A 27,275-nucleotide genomic window follows, 5' to 3' on the forward strand; every position below is an offset into this window, starting at 1 on the left:
GCGGTCGGTGGAGCAAAGAATGGCAATGCAGTCGGATGTGGAGGCCAATCAGTATACTTTGAAGTCATGTGTGGAGACCATGACTGCGGTTACAAACTTGTCAAACCGGCTGCAGAGTAGGACAAATGAGGTGCAGCAGTTAAACGCCCAACTGGCTCTGCTCCAACGCATGTATAAGGATGCGCGAGCAGAGATAAGTGTGCTAAAGGCAGAAAACAAGGAGCTGAAGCGGAAGGCCACCGTGATGTTCCGATTTGGAGGGCCGCCATATGCTGCAGTGGAGGAGCAGGGTGGAGTGATCGTGCCCAGTGGAGTGGGAAACACGGAGGCAACACCGTCAAGGGCCACGCAGGACGGAGGCAAGAAGAAGAGACCGGTGGCAGAGTAGAGAAGAAAAATCTCATTGTTCCGATTTGTGTTGGTGTGGTGTTGTTTTTTTTTTTTTTTTTTTTGTGTGGTGTAAAATGGTGATCGGGGTGAGCCCCGACATGAATAAAATGAGTTTGGTGTGCAGTTCGTCTTCTGCCTATTTTTTTTTTTTTTTTTTTGTTTTAAGAGAAATAAAAAAAAGAAAGAGATTAAAAAGGGGTTTTGAAATCAAACAGAGGAGATTAAGAGATTGGTTCACGTGGGTATGTATATATATATATATATATATTTTTTTTTTTTTTGTTGGAAATGAAAAAGAAAAGATAAAATAAAATAAATAAAGGTAAAGTAGGGTGTATTGATTATTTGATATAATAATAATAGTAATAAAAAAATAAAAAGTTAGACCACTTGGAGAATGGCCTGGAGATTCGTTTGGTAGGGTGTGATTAAAAAAGAAAAGGGAGGAGAGAGAGAGAGATGGACACCACTTGTTCTTAGGATAGTCTCAGGCACATAGAGAGAGAGAAAGAGGGGGGTTACTGTGATTTCTCTTTCCTCCATTTTCAGAGGTTGAAGAGCCCTCAAAAACCTTCAATATTTTGTGGGGGTATTAATGATCTCAGTGTCGCATTGCCTTTACATGAGGAATCTGTCTCTGGGTCTTGCAAATGGAAACTGTAGACAAGTCCCATGTTGATTTGGAAGACGCCGGTGGTGCTGGTGGCGCCACCTCGAGTGACGGAGGAAGTGACGATCTTAGCTCCACCGCCGGCGCGTCGTCAAGCCTCTCTGGTGCTGAGATGGTGGGTGTGAGGAAGGAATCCTCTGCGTTGGAGTGTTCGGTAGAGTTGGATCTGGAAGCTGGGGTCTCACAGGTTAAGGTTAACAGTGGTGGTAGATGAAGACGACCGAGACGGTGGTGTATGGGAGGACAACAGTGAGAGGAGGGGCAGTGGTGGTGGACTCGAATAAATTTCAAGGTATGTGTAGAAAATTCTAGCGGATTAGGTTGAGGTCCGGCGGACGGCCAAGGCGAGGTTGCCGCCCGCCGGTGAAGCGAAAAATACTAAGTGCTTAACCTGGCTCTGATACCATGTAAAATATATTGATGTATATTATTGATTGATTTGTTGATCTCTATTACAATGATTCATGATTCCTATATATAGAAGAGGGTGAGTGTGTAGTAGGTAAGGAGTAGGTGAAGTGGAGGTGGTAGTGGTGTAGTGGGTTAGGTTTAGTGGAGTAGGTGAGGTGGTAGTGGTGTAGTGGGTTAGGTTTAGTGGAGTAGGTTTAAGTGGGTGAAGTAGGTGGAGAATAGGTGGATTTTAACACTTAGGGTGTTTGGATTGGGTAGTGTGATGTGGGTGGCCCCAAAAGGATGTGCTCAAATGTTATTATTTGATTTTCATGTTTTTGAAAGATCGAAGAGAGCTAAAATACTGTGGAGTGGTGTAGTCTTTGCAATTTTCTGAGTTGTTTGGTTGGAAAGAAATGCTCGGATTTTCGAAGGAGTGGCCCGGGATATAGATTACTTATGGGATAGGGTGAGATACTTGGCATCTTTTTGGGCCTCGGCGAGCACAATATTTCGGGGGATTCCGCTTTTTTTGCTTGCTTCAGATTGGGTGTCAGTTTGTTCTATGTAGAAGTTTTCAAGTTTGGTATTTTTGTATTTTCTTTTTCTCTTTTTGGTTTTTCCATTTCTACTGTAAGAGGATATCTTATCCTCTTTTTTCTTGGCCTTGAGCCTTAATAAATCTTTGTTTGTTGCTGATCAAAAAAAAAAAAAAAAAGTTATGACCTTCTAAGCATGTCTTCTCATAGCTTCGCTTTGAACACCCAACTTTCGCGATAGGTCATTCAAAGAGACAATATTCAAATTAAACACTACTATAAAAATTCCTAGTGGAGAAATAATTAAATATAATAATTCCTCATGCACTAGCTGAACATCCTTTAAAGCAACTCCAACTAAATAATTGACAGGAAAACTTACAAAGGTATGATATGCTACAGTTCAATTAATACATATGTTTGACACAGAAAAACTTGATACATCTACCTGGAAAATAAAAGAGAAAGAAAATTCACTCTCAAATTACAAATATGTAAACATACTTGGGGAAAGAAGGTTTTACAAAGACGTTCTGTTTCCCCATCAGCATATATTGCTTGGATAAGGTATGATATGCCATAGTTCAAATAACATATATGTTTGATGAAAAACTTGATATACCTTCAAGTAAAAAATAAGGAGAAAAAAACACTCAAAACTATAAGTATGTAAACATACTGGGGAAAGAAGGTATCATTAGCAAAAGATACAGAAAGTCATAATATATTACCCAGACGTTCCCTTTCCCCATCAGCATATCTTACTTGGATAGGACCCACTCCCTGAAAAACACAAGAATGATCAAACTATTAAACAAAAGCTAGTCAACTCACTTGACAGAACATGCATAGCAGCAAAAGACCTCACCCCAGGCAAGGTGTGTTGGTTGTGTAAAGCACTCATTGCCCTGTCAGCTTCTTCAGAAGTAGTGTATTTTACAAAACAACATCCTGCAGAAGTAAAAAGTTTGTATCCTGATTTCATTTACTTCTACCTTTTCTAGTGACAGACAGGTAGATGCAAACGCACGTACCAGTTGACTATGCTTATGTGATAAAAAGATACATAAAAATTATTGAACAGTAAACATCAAGAAAAGTAATACTAATACTACATCAAGGATTACACATCCAAATTCACAAATCCAAGACATATCAAGTCAAGTTGTTCGAAAACAGCAGCGCCGTGTTGCTATCATTAAATAAGATATATATCGTTTTTTTTTTTTTGAAAACAAAACACACCAAAACTTTTGGACAGACATAAACAACAACCAAAATTAACTTGCAAGAGCTACACATTGTGTATATATTCGTCAAAACAATAGGTGCCAACAAATTTAAATATGGTGTTAACTATAATCAACAAAAAAGTTCACTTCAGGCTTCTCAAATTAATAACAGTGGCGATTTGAGTGGGATTGGTTGAGTAGGATTTGGGTGATTTGAGTGAATTTTCTCGACTACTAGAATAAAAGAACAGGCATGAATTGTACAGAGAGAACAAATGCACCCACACAAATTCCAACATCCAATACACCTTTAAAAAGGAGAAATTAGTTTATATATAATTGTCAGGAAATTAAAAATCAAAACATCCAGAGGAAGCCAACACATAGACCATCATCTTCAGGATAAAATTTAGTCACTCTAAAAATAGAACCATGTTGAAAATTACTCGAATATTAACGGGCACAAAAAAATGCATTAAAAAATAATAACCAAACCAAAATAAGCTTTGTCCCAATCAAGTAGGGCAGGCTATGTGAATCCTTTTTCTCCATTCTGCTCCAAAAAAAAAAAAACTAGGAAAAGAATATCAAGCCCCATTGCATTCACCACAGTAGTCATCCAAAATTGATTCCCATTCAGAATAAACAGATGAATGGCTATTAAGTCTGCACCACCTGATTCACTTGTCTAATTGTTATCTCATTCTTTTCCTCCATTTATTTAATGAACTCAACCATAGAAGGAGAACATAATGAAATCTGACAAATATATGCATCAACTGATATGCAGAATCTAAGTGATTCAATAGCTAGAAGGAAAAGTGTTGAACTAGTCAAGGATGCATCAAAGGAGTCAAAATCAACTTGCATCCAGCTATCCATATACACAAAAGCAATAACAATGATGAGCCATTGGAACAAATATGTATGATACACCAGCTACAGTAAACAAATAAGAGCATTAACTTCCAGGAAGTAAACATTAAACAAGTTGATGAGCCACTTTATGAGGCAAAACTCATTGCAAAAATCTCTGTAACAATAATTTACATTTGAAATTAACAAATACACACCAAGCATCTGATGACATGAACTATAAGGTCAATAAGCCATCAGTTTGACCATAAGAGTTCATGAACATAACAAAGCAGCTCCAATACCACCCCACAGGCCATAAGCCAATGTCAATAAAATTAGAGAAAAACATAGGAGAAAAAATGCAGCTGACCGTGCCGTTCAAAGTTGTATATTGGAAAACTTCTATTACAATGTACCTCTCTGATTCTTCCAATGCTCTTTGACAGCAGTTTTATTTCTAACCAACTAAAAAACCTTTTTCTGCCTTTGACCAAATAATAATGGCATACATACAACCACCCAGAAGAATACAAGCATACACCACTTTCTTGCAGAATAAGTGGAAGAAGATTTACTTGATCTAGTAACCAAACGAATAAACATTCATCCACACTAGCATTGTACCACAACATACATCATTATTCCATCAACATAGTGCTATCACTACCATACCATCAAAGCCATCTTGGGATCAATAACATCTATAACGAAAGAACATGTGCAACAAGCGTGCCAAGTTCAACGTATAACTCGGCACAAAAACTTCTGGATGCATCAACCAATATTCCAGAAAACTGAAAACCTCCAAGCTTCCAACTAATTTTGTACAGAGCCATACATGGACAAGGACAACCCACTATAAAGAAAGAAAATGGCAGACAGAGAGAGAATGAGAGCATTTCCATGAAAATGAAACACGTCCAATTGGCAGCTCAAAATCCCTGAACAACTCAAATTCAATTGCGAACATATTAGCATCATTTCAGACAAACAGAGTAAGCTTCGAGAGGACAGATGCTCCTAATTTCATAGTATACAATGATACAACTAACCAGACAAGACACATGAACTTCACATTGATAGCCCTCAAGCCGCAAAAGTCATAAATATGCTGGAAGATAACATCCTCACTTGATGTGTTGCAGACAAACACAGATAGAATAAATAACAAATAGCAAAATCCACAGCACCACACCAAACTGTTAAAAGGTAAAGCTTTGGCATCCACAACCACATACAGTCAATTACACAAACACAAATTACAATAATTAACAATTGATTCTTAAACAGCCCATAAGTTTCAAACTCACTCAGTAAAGGATGGGATAGTCACTTCACATCTATATAAAGGTATTTCAAAAAGTGTGGCAGTGTTGTTAGCTTGGAGTTCTGATTACATACCAAAACACAAAGGAAATTGCAAAGGGAAATTACAAATAAGAACAAAACATCTTCATTATCATGCACTAGCCAAATTGGATTAACTTGGGCCACATCCACAATATCATAACACACAATAATTGTCTGGACTGTGTTCAAGCCTTGCAAGGAGCGAAATCACAAGGCTCCCAAAACAAGAAGAATAAAGAATAAAGAAAACCACCTTCCAGAGTTCACAAAGCAATGGCATACTAGCTTCAAATAATATACAAGCAAAAGAACTAAGTCAGCCCACTTCACTTGAATTTAAGAAAGACCATGAAATACCATTGCCCTGTTAACAAGAGGTCCATACTTCAAAATGTTGCATTCAAATGACAAGGAACCAAAATTGTTGCAACTAAATGACATTTATCATCAACCATCTCTATTTGGCAAACCAACCTCAGTCCCAATTTGTCACAGCTAATATTGGTAAAAGGAAAAGCCAAGCCATTCAAAATCAAGAATTCCAGGTTATCAAAATAAGAAACCATAGAAATTCTCCACACAACAATGACATTAATACCCATTCATTTGCAACAATCTAAGTATTGTTGTGTCACTTGTTGTACTACAACAATTTAACTTCCACACATCTTGACATAAAAGAAGCAACATTTATGGTAATAGACACTCTCATTACAATTAACTTGCAGTTTAATGCCCCCACTGCTGCAGCAAGTAGCACAAGAGCAAGATCTATCTCTTCCAAGTTCCCAACTGCTATACATAAACCAATTTTTAAAGGGTTTTTCTTGTCTTCCTCTTGGTCGACAGGGCAAACATAAAAGAAAGGTTGAAAATCGTTGGAAAAATAACTGAGTCGAAACATAAGCTTACAGGTGCCCCCATCAGCCCCTCAAAGAACCTGAAAAAAGATATTGGTGTAAATAAAAATCAATCCAAAATAAATAGTAGTTGCACATACCTTGTTGCTGCCCTGTTCTCTTGTCTTTGATTAATGCAACCTCTAAAACATGGCCATGTTCCTCAAACAAGGGACGAATCTGACATCATATAAACAATACTTACACACAAATTACACAAAGATGACAACAATTATAGCTGATCTCAGGTAAACAAATGCAAAAGTTTGTCAGGTAAACCACAATTCAAATGCATCCTGTTCATTAAATACTAAAAATGGACTGCAATAAATGGTAGGCCAGGGCAATTAATTGCATACTCATCTTTGTTTCATAACACCATGGTTAGATAAAATTAGTCCAAAACAAAATCTTTAAAGATGAATGCAAAGTATGAGGCGTTTCACCCCTCATTAAACGAGGCGTAAGCATTTCAAGTTTCAAATTTTTATATTTAGTAAATAAATTAAATATTTTAAAATAGTAAAAATTAAATAAAGCTAAATATAAAGTGCAAATACTTTTCTCCTCAAGGCATCCAACATTTCACTGTGGAGATGGAAGTTTGCCCTCATTGAAATTGATATTCTTAGATTTAGCAAAATATAGTTGCGAAAGGGGTTTTCTTTAATTTTTTCTTTTTTATGTTTAACCCATCTACTAGACTAAATTTAACAATAGCCTAAGACAAGTTCTTCATATGTGTACTCCTCATATGCTTATGTGCAAAAGGTATACAAGGCACACATAAGGCGAATGCCTTAAACTGTGATGTGCAACCCTTCGAGAGGTGCAACCTAAAAATCAAGGGCTTGATGCGCTTTACCTTAGCCGCGCTTCGAGGTGAGCCTCAATAAAGCCTTTTAAAATTTTTTATGGCACTCCTATGCTTTATTCTTAATATAAAAGGGGATGAGATTTCACTCATTCCCTAACTCTTTCTCCTTTTTGTGTTTTTTTTGTATTTTAGGTTGAAAACATTACAGGAGAGAGACAGAGACTTGCCGATAGGATACCTGGATGCAGGAGATCAAGCCAACAGGGCCAGAGAGACTGTCATCAAAGGTGGAGAGTCCTGGAGGCTTGCCGACAAGAGCCCTGGATGCAAGAGAGCAAGCCAACATAGGCCTAGAGGACCAGAGGGGCTGCCGACTCACCCTAATAAGGTGTCGAGTAACCCAAGAGGACTGCCTGGGCAAGGGATTTCGAGAGGCCTGGTCTGGGCTAGGTTGACTGTCGGTGTGAGAGGGTGAAGAAAAGAGGCTGTTGGAGAAGAGAAAAGAGGCTTTAGTGTGTCAAAAGAATGTGGTTGGGTATAGCTGTTGTGTATGGCCGGAATAGGGCAGCTAGGGTCTGAATGGCTCTGATACCATGAAGATTTTAGAGAAGAGAAAGAGTTCCATTATACCTCCTACTATGACTAACCTCAACCCTAGCCTTAAGGTCACCACCTCTCTATTCAATGGTCAGAATTATCTAGCCTGGTCGCAAAGTCTGACTATTTTTTTGAAGAGCAGAGGGAAGATGGGGTATGTTGATGGAAGAATACAGGCACCCAGTACCACGGATCCTAGTTATGACCCGTGGGAGATCACCAACTCCCTAATCATGGATTGATTGATACATTCTATGGTACTTGAGATTGGAGAGAATACAGGCACCAAGATATTTAGAAGGTTGTAGCTACTACTTACTCCAGGAAAAGGAACTTCTCATAGGCTTTCGAGTTACATCGCTCCATTGAAAGGTCAGTACAAGGTGAGATGACTATCCTCCAGTATTTTACCTTCCTTAGCAATGGGTGGAAGCGGCTTGATCACCTTTAGGATTACAAGCCTATCTGTCCCACTGATTCTGCTAGTTACCGGAAGTTTGTGGCGCAAGAGCGGGTCTTCAAGTTCTTGGAAGGCCTAAATATGGAGTATGATCCAATTCGGAGCAGAGTACTTGGCATGGATGTGCTTCCTTCTCTTCAGGAAGCCTTTGCTTTTGTGCAAAATGAGAAGAGTTGCCGCTCTACAATGCTTCCTTCTGCTATTACTGATCGCTGGATCTTGGTTTCTACACCTCGTCACGATAGTTGTGGTTCTCGTCCTTTCTCTGAGAAGGATAATCTTTTCTGTGACTACTGTCGTCGACCTCGACACACACGAGAGACTTGTTGGAAACTGCATGGGACTCCCTCTGCTGACCGGGGAGACTATCCTAGTACTTGAGGGGGGTAGATCTAGTCAGTCTAGAGGCCGAAGGAGCCAATGCTTGGGCACATCTTTCAGACACTGTTGAGCCACCATCTTCATTTCCAATTGTCTCCCCTGCTGCTGATGTTTCGGGGTTATCTGCCTCGAATCTTGAGATTGTTCTTCGCCACTTGCTAGACCGTCGCGCCTCCACTTGTGCCACAGGTACACCATCTTCTTACTTTGCCAATTCAGGTAACTTGGCTTCATCCCCATGTGCATTGCTATCTCATACGACTGTACCATGGATTATTGATTCTGGTGCTTCCGACCATATGTTTGGCTGCTCTAATTTATTCTCAAAGTATAACCCTCCTCAGGTCAAGAAAAAGTACGTATTGCTGATGGTACTATTTCATTTGTGTCAAGGAAAGATTTAATTCATGCCATCTTTTCCCTTCCTTTGTCCTCTGTACTCCATGTTTCCAATTTTAGTGTTAATTTTTTATCTTTGAGTCGTATTACTCGTAATTTAAATTATAGCATGACCATTTTTCCTGATCATTATTTTCTTCAGGACCTTATCACGAGAAAGAGGATTGGCAATGGTAGAGAGAAACATGGTCTTTACATTCTGGATCAGACAGATATGATGGCTCATTCATCTATCCAGTTACCATCCACCAAGGAAGACATTGGCTATGGTACCGTCGCTTAGGATATCCCTCATTTTTATTACTTAAACATTTATTTCCTTCTGTTTTTAAAAAAAAATAATGTATCTGATCTTCAATGTGAGTCGTGTCAACTTGAAAAACAACACCGCGCCTCTTTTGCTCCGTCTATTAATAAAAGTTCAATTCCATTTTCTTTAATTCATTCTGATGTATGAGATTCATCATGTTTTGTGTCTTTAAAACATCAAAAATGATTTGTTACTTTCATCGATGACTATTCCAAGGCCACTTGGGTATATCTGATGAAAGATAAAAGTAAGGTGTTTTCTGTGTTTTAAAACTTCCATAAAATGATTTATACTCAGTTTGGGGCAGTTGTCCAAACTCTGCATTCTAATAATGGAAGGAATATATCGACTTTGGTCTTGCTAATTATTTCGCCACTCATGGCATTATTCACCAAACTTCATGCATTAATACCCCTCAACAAAATGGTATTGCAAGACGAAAAAATCACCATCTCCTTGATATGGCCCATTGTCTATCCTTTGAGATACAGGTTCCTCGATCCTATTGGGGGGAAGCAATTCTCACTGCCGCTTATTTGATTAATCGTTTTCCTATCCAAGTCCTTCACAAACAGATACCCATGGTTGTTAAAATCGCGATCTGGATTGTAGGATCGTACGATCCTATGATCCTACTTTGCCAAAACGATCCAGATCGTTGTAGGATCGATGTTATAACAGGATCGCAAGTAGGATCGTGTAGGATCGCATGGGATCGTGTAGGATCGTATAGGATCGTAGGTAAGATCGCAAGTAGGATCGTAGATTTTATGATTTTTCACCTTATTTTTAATATGTATCATTTTAATTTTTACTTTTATCTTTTTTTTTTAATAGAAAGTAGGATCTTACGATCCTCGATCCAATCCTACGATCCGATCCACCAGACTCTCTCACCGATCCTACTTACGATCCCGATTTTAACAACCTTGCAGATACCTCTTCAAGTTTTGCTTGGGTCTACCTCTTCCGGGTTCTCCATTTCTCCTAAGACCTTTGCATGTGTTTGCTTTGTCCATAATCATTCACCCACTCGTGGTAAATTGGATCCTAGGTTTCTTAAGTGTATTGTTCTGGATTATTTTGTAACCCAAAAGGGTTATAAGTGTTATCATCCTCCCACTCACAAATGATTTGTCACCTTGGATGTCACCTTTTTTGAGTCTAAGTCTTTCTCTCCTCCCCAGTGTCACAATCATTCTTTCGGGGGGAGCCTTGGTGTAAAGAGATTGTTCCACTACCGCCAATGGTTGAACATATTGCGGATAATGAACCAACAGTTGTTGTGGAAGAGGAAGTAAACAAAGTTTATGTCAGGGACAAGGATAGATAGAAAGTCACCTGGATGCAAGAGACTACTTTCCTTCCTCTAACTTCTTCTCCGAATGAGTGTCCAGAGTCATCCTTCTCTCCTAAAAACCTAGGTAATTCTGATCCTAATGCTCCTATTCCTGAGTTCTCAGATCTTGATGTTCCCATTGCTAATAGAAAGGGGATTAGGTCATGTACTCAGTATCTAATTACTAATCATATCTCTTATTCTAATCTGTCTTCCTCACATAAAGCCTTTCTGTCTAAGATTTTTTCTGTGAGTCTACCTACCAATTTTCAGGATGCTCTCTCTATTCCTAAATGGAAACATGCCATGATGGAGGAGATGAGAGTTCTCAATAAGAATGGCACTTAGGAGTTAGTGGAGTTACCTAGAGGCAAAAATCCAATTGGGTGTACACTGTAAAACACAAAACCGATGGTTCCATAGAATGGTACAAAGCAAGACTGGTTGCTAAGGGCTTCACTCAGACTTATGGGGCAGGTTACTAGAAGACATTTGCACCGGTGGCGCGGATGAACTCTGTGAGAATACTACTCTCTTTTGCAGCAAATTTGGATTAGCCACTTCATCAGTTTGATATGAAGAATGCCTTCCTTCATGGAGACCCAACAGAAGAGGTCTATATGGATATTCTCCCTGATTTTGCAGATGCTAAGTCCAAAGGTAAAGTCTACAGACTCCGGAAGTCACTTTATGTGCTAAAGCAATCTCCTAGGGCTTGGTTTGAAAGATTTCTCAAACTATGCTGAGATATGGGTTCAAGCAAAGTCAAGCTGATCACACCTTATTTGTGAAACACTCCTCACATGGTAAGACCACAGCTCTTATTATTTATATTGATGATATTGTTCTGACAAGGGGGATGACGTTGAGGAGATCCCTCAGTTGAAGAAATACTTGGCCAAGGCGTTTGAAATCAAAGACTTGGGTACTTTGAAATATTTCTTGGGCATTGAAGTAGGTAGGTCCAAGGATGGTATCTTCATATGTCAAAAAAAGTATATACTTGACTTGTTAAAGGAAACTAGGATGCTTAGAGGTAGACCATGCGATACACCTCTAAAACCGGGTCAAAAACTAAGTGAGGATCAAGAGGGAGAGCCAGTGGACAGGGAGAGATATCAGAGGCTAGTGGGTAAACTCATATACTTATCCCACTCACATCCAGACATTGCCATTGCAATGACCATAGTTAGCCAGTTTATGCATGCTCCTAGAACTTCACACTTAGAGGCCGTTATAAGAATCCTGAGGTACCTAAAGTCTTCTCCTAGAAAGGGTCTCTATTTCTCAAAGCATGAACATCTCGGTGTGGAAACATTTATTGATGTGGATTGGACTGGATCAGTCACTGACAGACAGTCAACTTCTGGATATTGTACATTTGTTGGAGGCAACCTAGTCACATGGCGAAGTAAGAAACAGAATGTGGTTGCTAGATCTAGTGTTGAGGTAGAATTTAGGACTATGGCTCAGGGTGTATGTGAGTTGCTATGGATTCAATTATTATTAGAAGACTTGGGGATCCATCAGACCGATTCCATGAGGTTGTACTGTGACAACAAGACGGCGATCAACATAGCTCTTAATCCAGTTCAACATGAAAAAACCAAGCATGTGGAGATTGATAGGCACTTCATCAAGGAAAACCTCACTAGTGGCACCATATGTACTCCATTTGTGAAGACTGGGGACCAACTAGCAAATGTTCTCACCAAAGGAATAGGGAGCAAACCATTTTATAACATTCTCAACAAGTTGGGCATGAGATATATCTTCGCACCACAAACCAGCTTGAGAGGGAGTGTTAGAATAGAAAATTATGTTGTTAGAATAGAAAATTCTACTCACATATTTTATTCTGATTTGACGTGATGGGTTGTAATGAGCTGGCCCATAATTCATGCCTTATGGCACTTTTGTAATTATGCTTTATTCTTAATATAAAAAGGGATGAGGTTTCACTCATTCCCTCACTCTTTCTCTTTTCTAAAATCTTCATATATCTGTGTGTAAGTGCACATGTGTGAAGCGAAAGACGAACAACATTAAAGAAAACACAAATTAGACTAAAAATAGATAATAACATTAATGCAAATCTAAAACATACATATCTGAGGCATCAATGTTGACATATTTCCTAAAACTGTGTTTGGTTGAGGGATTTAGAAAATAAAAGAGAAAAGTTGTGTGAAACTATTTGAAATGTAAGTATATTATATTCACATTTCACCTATCTTTTTCATTTCCCTTTTCAAATTCCTTCTCAAATCCCCCAACCTAACACAGCGTAAAAAAAATTAGACACGATGACAATCCAAGTGAAGCACAAAAATAACCCAAATACGCAACTGTATGATTCTCTGAACAGACTAATATTTTAATCAATACATCTCATGTATGGCAACAGCTTGATGAAATAAACAGCTTACATCTTCTTCAGTGGCTGTCCTTGGAACGGATCCAACAAAAAGTTTGGCAAAATTGCCAACATCAGAACGATCTGAAATGGGAAAAACAATAATAATAATCTTACATTAAAAGAAATACTAGCAGTGTGTCAACAAACTTGTATGCAAGGAAAACGAAGCAGCACTTATGAACATATCAAAACAATAGCTTAAGGGGGCATCAGTGATGAATACTAAAGGTGGCTCGCAAGGGGTAAATATCCAAAATTACGCTGCAGCCAACAAATAGAGGTAGCAGAAAAGAAATTACATAACAAATTCAACCCCTTCTAAATGCAAAAAATTACCAAAACTACAATGTGGTCTGGCCAGATTATCGGTTCTCCTTTCTTGCACTCCTTTTTTACTTTAGTTTATGAGCAATTGTCGGCCGAGCTCATTTTTTATTTTATTTTTTTCAAAATCCAGGCAGTTTAACATCACTCGCAGGAAATCCATAGTTGGCTACACCTTGTTTTGCCCGCCCGCCTATCGGGATAGCAGGGCCTCGGGCATTATTGCCTTTCCTTTATAATAAAGAATTCCAGCTCAGCGTACCCTTTGTTTCTACTCTCTCTCTCTCTTGTAAGAACAACAAGAAAATATAAAAAAGAACAATATTTGTATTATATGGACCTATGAAGGTGTGAATGAACAACACCCAATAATAGAAACAAAGAAGCAATCAATCGATGTTTGGCTGCAAGACTATCAGATAAATAGGACCGATCTATCACAAATACAAGAAGCAAATAATACCTGGAGAGGCACCTCGGGCAGAGAAGGGGAACCCTCGTTTCTGGCCAGAGAGAGGAATTTGGTGATTGGAATTAAACCCGCCACCACCTGTTGGACGGAATCCTCCACCATTGCCGCCGGAGGGAGGGCTTTCGAAAGGACGAGGATGGTGGTGGTGGTGGTCAGGGCTACGGCGGCGGCGGTGGTTGATGGGGGCATCGGTGGAGGAGCGAAGAGGGGCTCTAGAGGGCCCGAGGTGGCGTGAATCTGAGTTGTTGTCGTAGCGGTCGTCTCTGTTTCTGTCCATTTGTGATTACAAAATCAGGGTAGGGAGAGAGAGAGCAATTGCAGTGTCGCGAAGAGAAGAGAGAGAGCGGCTCAGTGTTGTAGATTGTCAAGTCAACAAAAAGAAGAAAAGAATATTGTCTTGTACTCCAAATAAATTACTTTTCCGTTTTAATATATAAGATTCTTATTTTATTTTTTATTATCTTAAATAATTTTTAAGAAAAAATTAAATATAAAAATAATATATATTTTATTTTATCTTTCGTTTAAATTTATTAATAACATAAAAAGTACAATTATGACATTAATATTCTTAAAAAAATATACTATCAAAAGGTAATTTTAAAATTTTTAATTTTTTAAAGTATAATAATTATACTATCAAAAAAAGTTAGATTCCCTAAAAGATATTATCGGGGTCTTTTGGAAAGCAAAAAAAAATGTTAACTTTTAGTTTTTTATCTATTTTTTGTCACATCACTTCTCACATTTTTTATTCACAAAAAGACAAAATAAGCTAAAAAAAAGTCAAAAAATCAACTTTTTACTAACTTTTCAAAACAACACATTATTTTCGAACAAAGAGAGTACTAAGGTGGTGTTTGGCAAGTGATTTTGGGGCTAAAATAATCACAAAAAACAAAATAGGTTATTTTAATCATAACAAACAAAATATCACATCCAACCCATAATCATTATACTTTTTTCTCACAAACAAAGTCAAAAAGTCAAAAAGTCTTTTACAAACCAAGCTTTTTAGTCTAACCTAAAATAGCCAAAAAAATCAAAAAGTCAATCCACTTCCCAAACGGAGGCTAAATTTTATATCAAATTTTTTGCGTAAGCATAGAATCTATACATGTATAATTTGTGTAGATTCTACACTTATGTGAGAGATCTAATAAAAAATTTAATAATTTATTTAAAGTTTATAACATTTTTTAATAATATTTACCAAAGTAATTAGAGTAATATTAGAAATTTTAAAAAAAATTACCAAAGGCCTCACATACACCATGTGAATTCTATGTGTATCTCTCACACACAAGCAAAATATTTGGTAAAATTTATGCGCCCTCTACGGCCTCGTTTGGGGAGTAATTATTTTAGTCAAAAAATTAAAAAGTCATTAAAAATTATCACATTATTTCTTTATTTTTTTACATATTTTTTTATAAAAAATTAAAAAATTATTAAAATAAACTCTTGCCAAACGAGACCTAACATTTTTGAAGCAATTATTGGTAATGGCCCTGTTTGGTAGAGCTGTGGAAAAGTGCTTATAGCTTATGCCTAAACAGCTTATAGCTTATAACTTTCAGCTTAAGCTGATTTCCAGCTTATTCTTAAAGCATCTCCTACCCCACTCAAAGAATAAGCTGTTTTCTGACTTCCACAAAGCTATAAGTTATAAGCTATAAGCTATAAGCTAAACCAAACACATCAAAATAGCTTAAATTAAGCTGAAAGCTGAAATTAAACTGTACCAAACAGGGCCAATGTCAAGTTGAAGAAAAAATATTGGTTAGTCTTCTGCCACCGTGAGTCATGACAGTCAATCGCAAACCCTATATTCCTTCTTATTTTTTAATTATTCAGTATAAAATTATAAATTTTATTATTTTATTAATTATAATATATATAGAGCGTCACAACCGTGACGTTGTCTTTGGACCCATTAATAATTTCTCTAAAATAAACTATGTTATTTTTTTTATTTAACAATTATAAATATTTTGACTTGTTTTGAAAAATTAAATAAAAAAATAATTTTTTTTACTTTTTAAAAAAAAATAAAAAAGTAATATAATCTAAAATTTTAAAAAGTCAATAAATTAATTTTTAACCTTACTTCCAAAATAAGCCTTTTATGTCAAGTTAAATTGTGGGAATTTTGTATTAAGGTTGCTGTTTGTGGTTTTTAAAAAAAAAATTAAAAAAAAATATTAAATGAGATTTATTTAGTTAAATTGATATAAGTAGAGAAAGTTTCTTTTGATCTAGTTAAATTGATATAAGCAGAGAACGCTCATTTTGATCTTTTAAAAATAATTTTTAGATGAGCTTTTATTTTTAGTGAAATTTTTATACTGGGGTTTTTATTGCTAAATCCTATTTAAGAGTGTTGTAGGTTAAGAAGTCCATAAAAGAAATTCATAACTCACTTAGCCCTATGTATTTATACCTTTATTCCATAAGGTCATTTTTCTTGATTTACATTATTTTCTTAAACTTTTATACCCTTATATTTAATATTGATATGCAGTAACTACACAATACTATTTAATATTGATATACATTAAACCGAACCAAGTCTTAATGTTGATATCTGAGAGGGTAATTTATATATAAATTGGGCTGAACTGGGTAATGAGCCGTTGTGGGCCACAGTAAGAAGGGCGGAGTAAAAAGGACCTTGGCGTTAGCCCGGTCCCCGAAAAGGCCTTGTTGTTATCCGGTCCAAGAGAGTGTTACAGACAACTCGTTCACCACACTCAGAGTTAGCCTGGTCGTGGCATGTTGCGATTAGCTCGGTCAAAACCTTGCTATTTTTTAACTCGGTCTAAACACATCATGGTTTATAGAGGAGAAGCCGAGGTAAGAGTAATGAATGGAAGAAACCGAATTGGCTTTAGTTCGGTCTACTCTGTGACTTAGCATAGCCATCCTTACCTCAGTTATATTGGGTTCCGACCATGGTAAAACCATCTCACTTGGTTTAAGTAGTGAGGGGAGCGTTGAAGGATAGACATTATCTTTCATAAGTATGACTCCTATGAGGACTCTACATGGAGGAGTAAGAGTCCTACTTGGATTGTGCCACGCGAAACCTATAAAAGCTCATAACATCACCTATGGAGAGGTAACACAACCTTGATTCCCGAACACGCAGAACTTTTTGTCTATTTGTCTATTTTGCTGACTTAGGCATCGGAGAGGTATCCGGCACACACCCGCCGGCTAGCTCACGTTTGTGTTTTCAGAGAATAAAGCGACGACGTTTGGAGGAGCGCGGACTTAATCAACAGGATTATACGAGAAGGTTTATTTCTTTCCCGTACAATTGGCGCCGTCTGTGGAAAAATCAGACAAAGAACAAAACCTCTTGATCAAGTTTCCCTCGCTAGTTGAATGGCACACAACAAAGATTTGCCACAGTCCGCCATCGACGGACAAACCCCAAAGGGGGGTGGGAGGCGCGAAGGATTGCCCTCTATCCCTCCCATGGCGGACTTAGAGCCCCAACAACAGAATCCCCGGAGGGATGCAAGGGGGAGGCAGAACAACAGCCCCCGTCGCTCTCACTCACAAAGTCCTAAAAGGCAAAGGCGAAGAATCGACCCTCAAGCTCTGGAGGATCGCGTAAAAGAGCAAGATGAACTAATAAGGAAGATGGCGGCAGACATGGAGGCCATGAAGCACCAGATCAGGGGAAAATGGGTGGCGACAAGAGAGGGGCGCAAGGGTAATACGCCTCCTCGCCACTCAGAAGATCGTGGTAGGCATACCACGCCATCGCAAACAGAAAGTAAAAGCCTCAGGACAGGCGACACTCAATCAAGGATTTCCAGAACTCGTTACTCAAGGTCTGAGAGAACGAGATCATTGAGGTCTTACACTGAGGGAAGTACCTATCGGCCCTCATATACGCATCAGACATTATCTAGGCAAACGGAGTTGCCTAGATTGTCCGATTTACGGACAGTGCTTGAAGAAATGGCGCGACAGAAGGAGGATGCCAGGGCACGCGACCCGCACAGAATTTCAGCCCTTCAGCGGTTGGCTCCTCGGACGCATGGAAGCGTCAAGGTTGGAATGCCAATACCGCGCCTTACCTACAAACCAACAGATAAAGCATTGGCAAGACTACATAGCTCGCCGTTCGTTCTGGCGATTGAGAACGCACCATTACCTTCAGGCTTCATCCAGCCTAAATTTACCACGTACAAAGGGAAGACAGACCCTTACATGCACCTAAGCCACTTTCGCCAGGTTATAGCAGTGTACCGGCGAAACAAAGCTTTGATGTGCATCATATTCCCATCTAGCCTTGGCGACCTAGGTTTAACCTGGTTCAAAAGGCTACCAGAAGGCAGCATAGCCTCCTGGGCGCAATTAGCGGAGGCGTTCGTGACAAGATTCAGAACGAACACCAAGACGCCAGTGGAGATTGATCAGCTACTCTCCATTGACATGGGCGACAAAGAAACATTGAGGTCCTACAACGGTCGCTACTGGGAGACGTTCAACCAAATAGGGGACTGCCCCACCAATCTCGCCATCGCACAATACAAAAGAGGACTTCTAGTCGGAAACAGATTGAATGATTCGATTACAATGACTCCACCCCTCACGATGGAGGCCTTGATGGAGAGAGTGCACCAACATATTCGGGTAGAGGAGGATGGTGCCCGTGTCAAGGCAAAATCTGGTGCGACAGCAACACCAGAAAAGAAGACTACGGCAAAGGTCAATACAGTAGAACGTCAAAGCAAGAATGGACGAGGCAGGCGAGACAACGAAGAAGACTGAGATAAAAGATGGTTGAGAGTCTGCACTGCCATTACTACGGTATTCAAGAAACCAATCTACCAAATTCTCAGTGAGATACGCGATGAACCTTTCGTCAAATGGCCAACTAAATTGGGAGAAGCACAGAAGGACTACGACGAAAGATCTCGGTGCACTTTCCATAAGGAAAAGGGGCACTGCACTGAAAACTGCAAGCCGTTGAGACAGCATCTGGAGGAATTAGTGACAGCTGGTCACCTAGACCGGTACATAGAATGAGGGACGCAGCCAGTCCCCCAAAACCACGACCACCCAGACGGAACACCGACCGACGCCCACCTCAAGGTGTAATAAACGTAATACATGGGGTATTCGAGCCTGAGCGAGTATGTGAGCTCAGGAGCATGATAAAGAAGGCTGAGCACTTAAGGAAGGTATTAAGTGCGCAGCTCACCATTAAAAGGAAAAAAACAGAGGCCACGAACGTCATGTCTTTTTCAGACAAGGACTTAGAAAGGATATATTGCCCTCACAACGATGCACTAGTCGTCACTCTCCGCATCAAGGATTACGACGTCAGGCGAATTTTTATTGACCAAGGAAACTCATGTGAGATAATGTACTATGAAACTTTCAAACAGTTGAAATTGAAGGACAAAGACTTGGCACCCGCCGTATTTCCCCTGATTGGGTTCAACTCAATGCCAGAGTGGCCAGTCGGCAAGATAATCCTCCCAGTCAGAACAGGAAGCATGACTAAACAAGTGAAATTTTAGGTATTGAAAGTACTCTCCACTTACAACATAATCTTGGGAAGGACATGGCTGCACGCCATGAGAGCGGTAGCGTCAACCTACCATCAAGTAATGCGTTTCCCCAATGAAGCCGGAGTAATTAAAGAGGTCTATGGAGATCAAATTATGTCCAAGCAATGCTTCGTCACAGTAAATGGCAGCCGAGCTGCCAAGGGGTTTGTTCAGATGGTAGAAGAGCCCAAAAATAATGAATTTTTTGCGGATGTTGGCAAAGCCGCTGAACAGAAGGCAATGGAAGACTTGGTATAGGTAAGAATAGATGAAAAGAACCCGGATAAGTTCTTTTTGCTTGGCTCATCTATGTCCAGCACTGAGAGAATAGAGGTCATGGAATTCTTAATCTTTAACATCGAAGTGTTTGCCTGGACGCCGTATGACATGCCTGGTATTGACCCAAGCTTCATCTGTCACCAATTGAATGTCCACCCAACTGCCAGACTAGTTATACAGCGCACTCGTAGATCGGCACTCCACCATGCCGAGATAGTAGCAGAAGAAGTAGAAAACCTACTAGAAGCAGGAGCTATCAGAGAGGTGCACTACCCCAGATGGATCTCCAATACAGTGGTAGTGTCTAAAAAGAATAGAAAATGGCGTGTCTGTGTGGACTACAAAACGGTCAACAAGGCGTGCCCAAAAGACAGCTTTCCTCTTCCATGGATAGACCAACTGGTAGATCTGACGGCAGGACACAACCGTCTTAGCTTCCTCGATGTGTACAAAGGCTACCATCAGATCGCTATGTATGAATCAGACCAAGAGGTCACGTCTTTTACAACACCAAGAAGACTGTACTACTACAAGGTCATGCCCTTTGGCCTAAAGAACGCAGAGGCAACATTCCAACGGATGGTCACCAAGATATTTGAACCATTGTTAGGCAGAACAATGGAGGCTTACATCGACGACATGGTGGTCAAGAGCAAGGACAAGAGTGAACATCTCAAGGACCTAGGTGAGATGTTTCAAATCCTGAAAAAACACAAGTTACGCCTTAATGCATCTAAGTGTGCGTTCGGCGTAGGATCTGGCAAATTCCTAGGCTTTCTAGTAACCAACCGTGGCATAGAGGCAGACCTCTCTCAGATCAAAGCAATCTAGGATCTAGAGAGCCCAACTTAGTAAAAGAAGTACAACATCTCACCGGTATTGCAGCCATGCTAAACCGATTCATAAGTCGGTCGTCAGACAGATGTCGACTATTCTTTCAAGCATTGAAGGCCAAATTTCAGTGGGATGAAGAATGCGACCGTGCCCTTGAAAGTTTGAAAGAATACCTGTTTTCTCCACTGCTGCTAGTGACCCCAATACCTGGAAAAGAACTATTTTTGTACCTGGCAATCTCACAACACACAATTAGCTCAGTGTTGGTCCGAGCGGAAGGAATCCAACATCTACCCATCTTTTATGTCTGCAAGACATTGCTGGGCGCAGAAACTAGGTACTTACCATTGGAAAAATTGGCCTTAGCCTTGATGATGGCATCAAGGAAGTTGTCGCACTACTTTCACACCCACACCATAATCGTCCTCACAGCTTTCCCATTAAAAGCTTTGTTTGAGAGAGCGAACTTTTCTGGACGAATCTTGAAGTGGGCAGTGGAGTTGGGACAATTTGACATCAAGTTCCAACCCAAAACCTCAATAAAAGCCCAAGCCTTGGCAGACTTTGTCGCAAAATTCACCCCAGGAAGTCATCATATCTGCCTAGTTGACCTGACTGATATAACCAAACTAGAGTTAGAAGTTGACACCGGAATAGCGCAACCCCTGGTGCAGGATACCCAATTCGACCCTAAGGCAGACCAGAGTAAAGTAAGGGAGACAGAAGCAAACCATACTACACCAAGTAAAGACTCACCAGCAAATGAAGACTTGGTACAATCAAATAATGAGGGGTAAACAACAAGCATGGATTTCGAAGAAAACACCAGCAACACTCTTGATCCCAAGGCATCATCTGATCTCTCCACTTGCTAGAAACTGTTCATTGGAGAGATGTGGAAGCTCTTCGTGGATGGAGCGTCGAACAGGCACGGTGCAGGACTAGGCATAGTCCTCATCTCACTAGATGGCCTAATGGTGGAGCAAGTAGTCAACCTTGGCTTCCTAGCATCGAACAACGAAGCAGAATATGAAGCACTTCTGGCAGGCTTAAAATCAGCATCCTACATGAAGGCCACCGAGCGAATGGTTTTCAGTGACTCACAGCTGGTGGTAAACCAAATTTCAGGTGACTACGAGGCAAAGGACGACAGGATGGCTAAGTACCAAGAATTAGTCAGAAAAAAGATCAAGAAATTTGAAGTAGTGCGGATAGAACAGATTGGTAAGGAAGAAAACAGTAGAGCAGACGAACTAGCAGGCATTGCTTCAATGGCAGATACATCCGTCCCACATCCGTTATTGATTGACTACTTACCAAGACCAAGCATTGAAGAACCTGAGGTAGAAGAAGTATGTTGCGCCGAACTAGGCCCTTCAGGGATGGATCCCATCATAGCATTCTTAAAAGACGGCGTTCTACCGGAAGAGAAGAAAAAGGCCAACAAAATAAGAGCAAAGTCGCAACGATTTTGGCTCTTCCCATCAATGGCCTTGTACAAGAAATCCTTCACAGGACCTTATCTAAAGTGTGTCCATCCCAGCAAAGTTGAAGCGTTCTTGTTCGAGATACACGAAGGCGTATGCGGAAGCCACCAAGGAGGAAGATCATTAGCCTATAGAGCCGTTTCGCAAGGATATTGGTGGTCATACATGCAAGCAGATTCAGAGAAGTGTGTCAAGAAGTGCGAGAAATGCTAGAAGTTCGCACACCAAATACACCAACTAGCCAAAGAGCTCCTATCTTTAACTAGTCCATGGCCCTTTGCAATGTGGGGCTTGGACATAGTCGGACCACTTCCAGCAGCACCCGGCAACAGAAAGTTCTTTCTCGCAGCAACAGACTACTTCACAAAGTGGGTGGAAGCAGAAGCACTAGCATCAATAAAAGAGAAAAATGTAAAGAAATTCGTCTGGCAAAATATCATCACTCGGTTTGGCATACCGAAAGCTTTGATATCTGACAACGGCACTCAGTTCGACGGAAAAATTTTCAGAGGATTTTGTGAAGAATACAAGATAGAGTTCTATAATTCTACACCAGCATACCCCCAAGCGAATGGCCAGGCAAAAGTATCAAACAAAGTCATCTTAGATGGATTGAAGAAAATGTTAGAGAAAGCAAAATGCAAATGGACAGAAGAACTTCCTCATGTTTTATGGGCTTACCGTACCACACCGCGGCGATCAACTGGAGAAGCACCATTTTCATTGGCCTATGGCATGGAAGCAGTAATCCCACTAGAAGTGGACCTCCCCACAATTAGAAGTGAAAATTTTGATCCAGACTTAAATAGAGAGGCCATTGCATTAGAGCTCGACCTTGCAGAAGAAAGAAGAGAAAGAGCACTGGTTCGCATCGCTTCATACCAGCAAGAGTTGTCCAGAAAGTATAACAAGACAGTGCACCCAAGGCAATTCAAGATTGGAGACTGGGTACTGCCCAAAGTAATGGGAAACACCGTGGTACCCGGAGACGGCAAGTTGGGACCCAATTGGGAAGGACCCTACAAAGTGGTTGGATTAGCAGGAAAAGGGACATACCACTTGGAAAATGCAGGCAGCAAAGCCATCCCCAGGCCATGGAACACTGTCAATCTCAAATTATTTTATTTTTAACTTTTTTGTTCGTAATTTTCTTTTTTCTTTCTCAATAAAACAAGTAGTTTCTTTTTCAGTATAGCTGGTTCCTTTCGTAAAAGATTGTTTTAGTGAGTTAGGAGCACTGTAAGCATAGTTGGCCAGAAAAACTAACTTAGAGGTTGGCTGGAATAACCAACACCTCTCCTAAGCCCAGGATAAAGATCCAGGCCGCAGGACATTTGGCTGGAAAAATCAAACACTTTACTCTAGGTTGGCTGGAAAAACCAACTTAAAGTGGATGGCTGGAATAACCAACACCCCTCCTAAGCCCAGCATAAGGATCCAGGCTGCAGGACGTTTGGCTGGAAAACCCAAACACTTTACTCTAGGTTGGCTGGAAAAACCAACTTAGAGGTTGGCTGGAATAACCAATACCTCTCCTAAGCCCAGGATAAGGATCCAGGTTGCAGGACGTTTGGCTGGAAAAACCAAATACTTTACTCTAGGTTGGCTGGAAAAACCAACTTAAAGTGGTTGGCTGGAATAACCAACACCCCTCCTAAGCCCAGGATAAGGATCCAAGCTGCAGGAAGTTTAGCTGGAAAAACCAACACTTAGTCCTCTTTAGCCGAGATAAGGATTCAGGCTGAAGAGTGGTTGGCTGAAAAAACCAACACTTTGTACTTTTCAACCGAGATAAGGATCTCGACTAAAGAGTGGTTGGCTGAAAAAACCAATACTTTGTACTCTTCAACCGAGATAAGGATCTCGACTAAAGAGTGGTTGGTTGGAAAAATCAACACTTATTGTTCTTCAGCCGAGATAATAATCTAAGCTGAAGAGGTTGGCAACTATGGCTTGATAGATTGGAAAGCTAAAGACCGGGATAAAGTATCTCGGCAAGAGAAGGTTATACTTTATTCAGATTACAGTTAGAAGGCAAGTACCAACATGGAAGTAAACCGAGATAACAGTTGGAACAAAAGAGGATTTCATTAAGTGCAAATTGAATACACAAAGTGGGACCTCAGCCCGGTTACAACTTCTCATCCAAAAGCAAAAATACGAAAATACAGAGATTAAGCAAAAAGGTCATCTATTTCCGCGTTAAGATCAACTCGGAGCCCGGTCTCATCTGGTAGCCTGGTCTCATCTGGTAGTTCGATCGTCAGATCTTCAACCAGTGGCTCCAACTGAGTTGGTTGAACAATAGGTTTATTAACAACAGGGGTATTGTTTGGCTTGGTCTCTTCTTCGTCATGCTCAGCTTGAAGAAATTGTTGCTGAATAGCAGCGGCGTACTCCGTCATCGAACCCAGGATAAAATACGGAGGAGGGTTGAAGACCCCCGGTCTCTGGCCCATGAACGAGCTGTGCCACGGCCGCCCTCCATCCGCATTTAAAGAATAAGTCTTTGGCCGCCTCATATTGCTTAATGTAAAAAGCCTCCCCTTCCTTGAAACCGAGGTTCTTCGCATCCTCCAGCTTCTTTTCAAGCTTTTTTATTTCGGCATCCTTTTTCCCTTCAAGCTAGGCTAGCTCGCACAAATATTTGCCTTTTATTACGGCCGCAGCCTTTTTTTTGTCTACTTCAGCCAAGCTAACGAGATCGGCCAAACGACCATTCTCGGATCGTAGCTCGGCTATCTGCTTCCTGGCCTCTTCTAGCTCGGCGGTTTTTTCAGTTACTTCGGTCATAGCCTGCCTTGTTGTTTTTCGAAGTTCCAGCACTCGCTTGTAAGTGATATGGTTCTTCTGTATGGCCTACAAAATGATGGAAAGAAACTTTCTAAGTACGACCGAGCATAAAGTTGCAAGAATTTGAAAGATAAGCAAGTGAGCTACTTACCAGCACCATGGATTTTGTGGACGAGCAAAGGGCCTTAAGCTCGATTAGGTGGTCATGGTGCTCCATGTCAGATGGAAGGCAAACACTATTGGCCAGATTGAATGCCATTAGGTGATTTTTTTCAGCGACCACTGAATCAGTATCCCATATAGCACGATTCTGAAAAGTGATTTTAGGAGCCCACTTGGAAGAGTTAGCTCGGTCAGATGGGCTTCGTGGAGCGCTTGGTGGAGGAATGGTATCCTCTTCATCAACAAGGCGTGGCTCGATTGTGGAAGTCCGAGCACGCTTGTTTGGACGAGATGAAGAGGGTTGATGGGTTGGTAAGGCCACCACGGTCTCTTGAGGTTGGCTTGCTGGTGGTACCTCGGCTTGGTTTGTTTCAGTCAGAAGGGCCCTCACGGCTCGTTTCTTAGCCATCTCTTGCTCAGCGGTTAGATGAATCAATCTGATTTGGGGCAAGTTTGGGTCCGGTTCAGGAGAGGCTTCCAATAAGAAGTCAGTTACCTTGGTCTTCTGTTTCCTACTATATCGGTAGGTCGGCTGAAACTCCAATAGCTCGGTTCAACTTCGGTTGGGATATCGTAGGGCGGTGTGAAGTATATTCAAGTTGGGGTAGCTATATTGGGACTTGAAGAAGTTCAAATCTGCATAAAAGAAGACGGTTAGAGCGGTTTAAGATGGAAAACCGAGATAAAGAAAGGCGTAGTATAAAGCCGAGGTAACTCTACCGGCTACACCTTTGTTCCAATTTATTCTATCACCAGGGATTTGGGCCTATTGATCCTCAAAATTTCCAAATACCCAGAGGAAGTCATCATCATTTACGTCTTTGTCCGGGGTATCTTTTATTATTTTTTCATGCCGGCATCTTATTCTTAAATAATAGACCCATCCATCTTCGGCGGAGCCTATAGAATATTGATGGAAGAGCTCGGCTAAACCGAGATTAAGGCCAGCCCGGTGGTTTAGCTCAGCAATACCATTTATTATGCGGTAAGAATTGGTGGAAAGTTGGGTTGGGCAAAGGTTGGTCTGCCTAAGGAATTCACAGAGAAGAGGCTGTGCAGGGAATCTTAGTCTGGTTTCTACTATGGATAGAAAGGTAAAGGGAACGAAGCCGTGTTTTCCCCATGGTATGGTGTCCAGGTCGGCTAAAATGAGATGGACATCATCAGGGATGTTATAATTCTTTCGGAATTCGGCCATGGCACCTGGTGAGTTGACTAAGAACCTATACTTTCCCATTTATGGTTTAAGTTATAAATAAGTTAAACAAACAATGTTAGCTCGGTCGAAGTAAGGTGCTGAGTAGCTCAGTTGAGCGCTCAAAGGCGTGCATGGGCAACCTAAGTCTGCAAAGTGAAAAACAAAGGTGTTAAGCACAGATCACTGGATTGTGCTACAAAAAACAAGGGCAAGATAAATAAAGTCCTAGCTCGGCTACATAAAACGCTATCAATTTTTAGCCCAATTGAGCTTTTGAGGCAACACCCTTAGTTCGGTTTGAACTAAGGGAGCTGGTTCAGTCCCAGGTTTTAGCTCGGTCGGTGGTTAAAGCTATTAGGGAGCAATCTTTAGCTCGGTCTGAACTAAGGGAGCTGGTTTAGCCCGGGCAGCGATTGAGGTTCTCTAGCATGGTATTACGCAGATCTAGTACGGTTCGATAGCTCGACTAATTGAATCAAAAGGTGGTTTGACTTGTTAAAATTACTAGAATAGCATGAAGTGTTAGTTCAGTTGGTTAGTCTGGCTAGACTGACATCAACTACAAACAACTTCCTAGTTCGGTTGCATTGTGATTTTGGATCAAATGCAGTGTTCTACAGATTGTTTCGCGAATACTAGTGGTTCTTACAAGGCTTTTCCCAGGAAAACGGAAGCAAACATGGCATGTGTTTTGAGAAAATATGTATATACAAATGCTACGCGTCTATACAAAAGGAAAGCAAGAGAGGGTTGAGGTACTTACAATTCGGGGGAAGTTTATCGAGGCCCCAAGAGCAGCAACAAAAACACAAGCCACATAGATGCAGAGTTGAGGCGAAATGGGAACTCAGAAGGTAGAGAGAGAAGGAGATGAATAGTATAATGATTGATTCAAAAACGAAGGATTTGTTTTGTGTAGAGGAAAGGACAAAAAAAGGCGGGACTGTTTAAATTACGCGAAGTACGAAGACAGCGTGACAGCTGCACTGGGCTAATAAGAGTGTGCCACGTGTCCTAGGAATGAGAAACGATTCAGTTGTGGCGATTGAAGATACGTTTTGACCGGGCATATTTAAGTAGCCCGGTGTTAACCTAGCCCG

The 27,275-nt window shown here is 40.4% G+C and overlaps 1 protein-coding gene across 9 annotated transcripts in view; it reads right to left on the bottom strand.

Annotated features, from left to right (window-relative positions):
* Positions 1-14,252, bottom strand: part of LOC114313053 (flowering time control protein FCA) — a 28,664-nt gene extending 14,412 nt beyond the window's left edge. For all 9 annotated transcript variants that reach the window (XR_014331594.1, XR_014331592.1, XR_014331593.1 and 6 more), the window contains exons 1-5: positions 13,838-14,252; positions 13,061-13,131; positions 6,430-6,508; positions 2,858-2,940; positions 2,721-2,772 (exon numbers count right to left, since the gene is read on the bottom strand). Coding sequence is in view for 5 of the 9 variants with exons in the window: in XM_082872966.1 (XP_082729092.1) it covers positions 2,721-2,772; positions 2,858-2,940; positions 6,430-6,508; positions 13,061-13,131; positions 13,838-14,123 (571 nt within the window). In the remaining 4 variants the exon portion in view is untranslated. The remainder of the gene's footprint in view (positions 1-2,720; positions 2,773-2,857; positions 2,941-6,429; positions 6,509-13,060; positions 13,132-13,837) is intronic.
* Between the last annotated feature and the right edge of the window lie 13,023 nt (positions 14,253-27,275).

This window comes from Camellia sinensis, chromosome 6, assembly GCF_055761805.1.
Source record: "Camellia sinensis isolate YWXY chromosome 6, ASM5576180v1, whole genome shotgun sequence".
NCBI classification, from domain to species: Eukaryota; Viridiplantae; Streptophyta; class Magnoliopsida; order Ericales; family Theaceae; genus Camellia; species Camellia sinensis.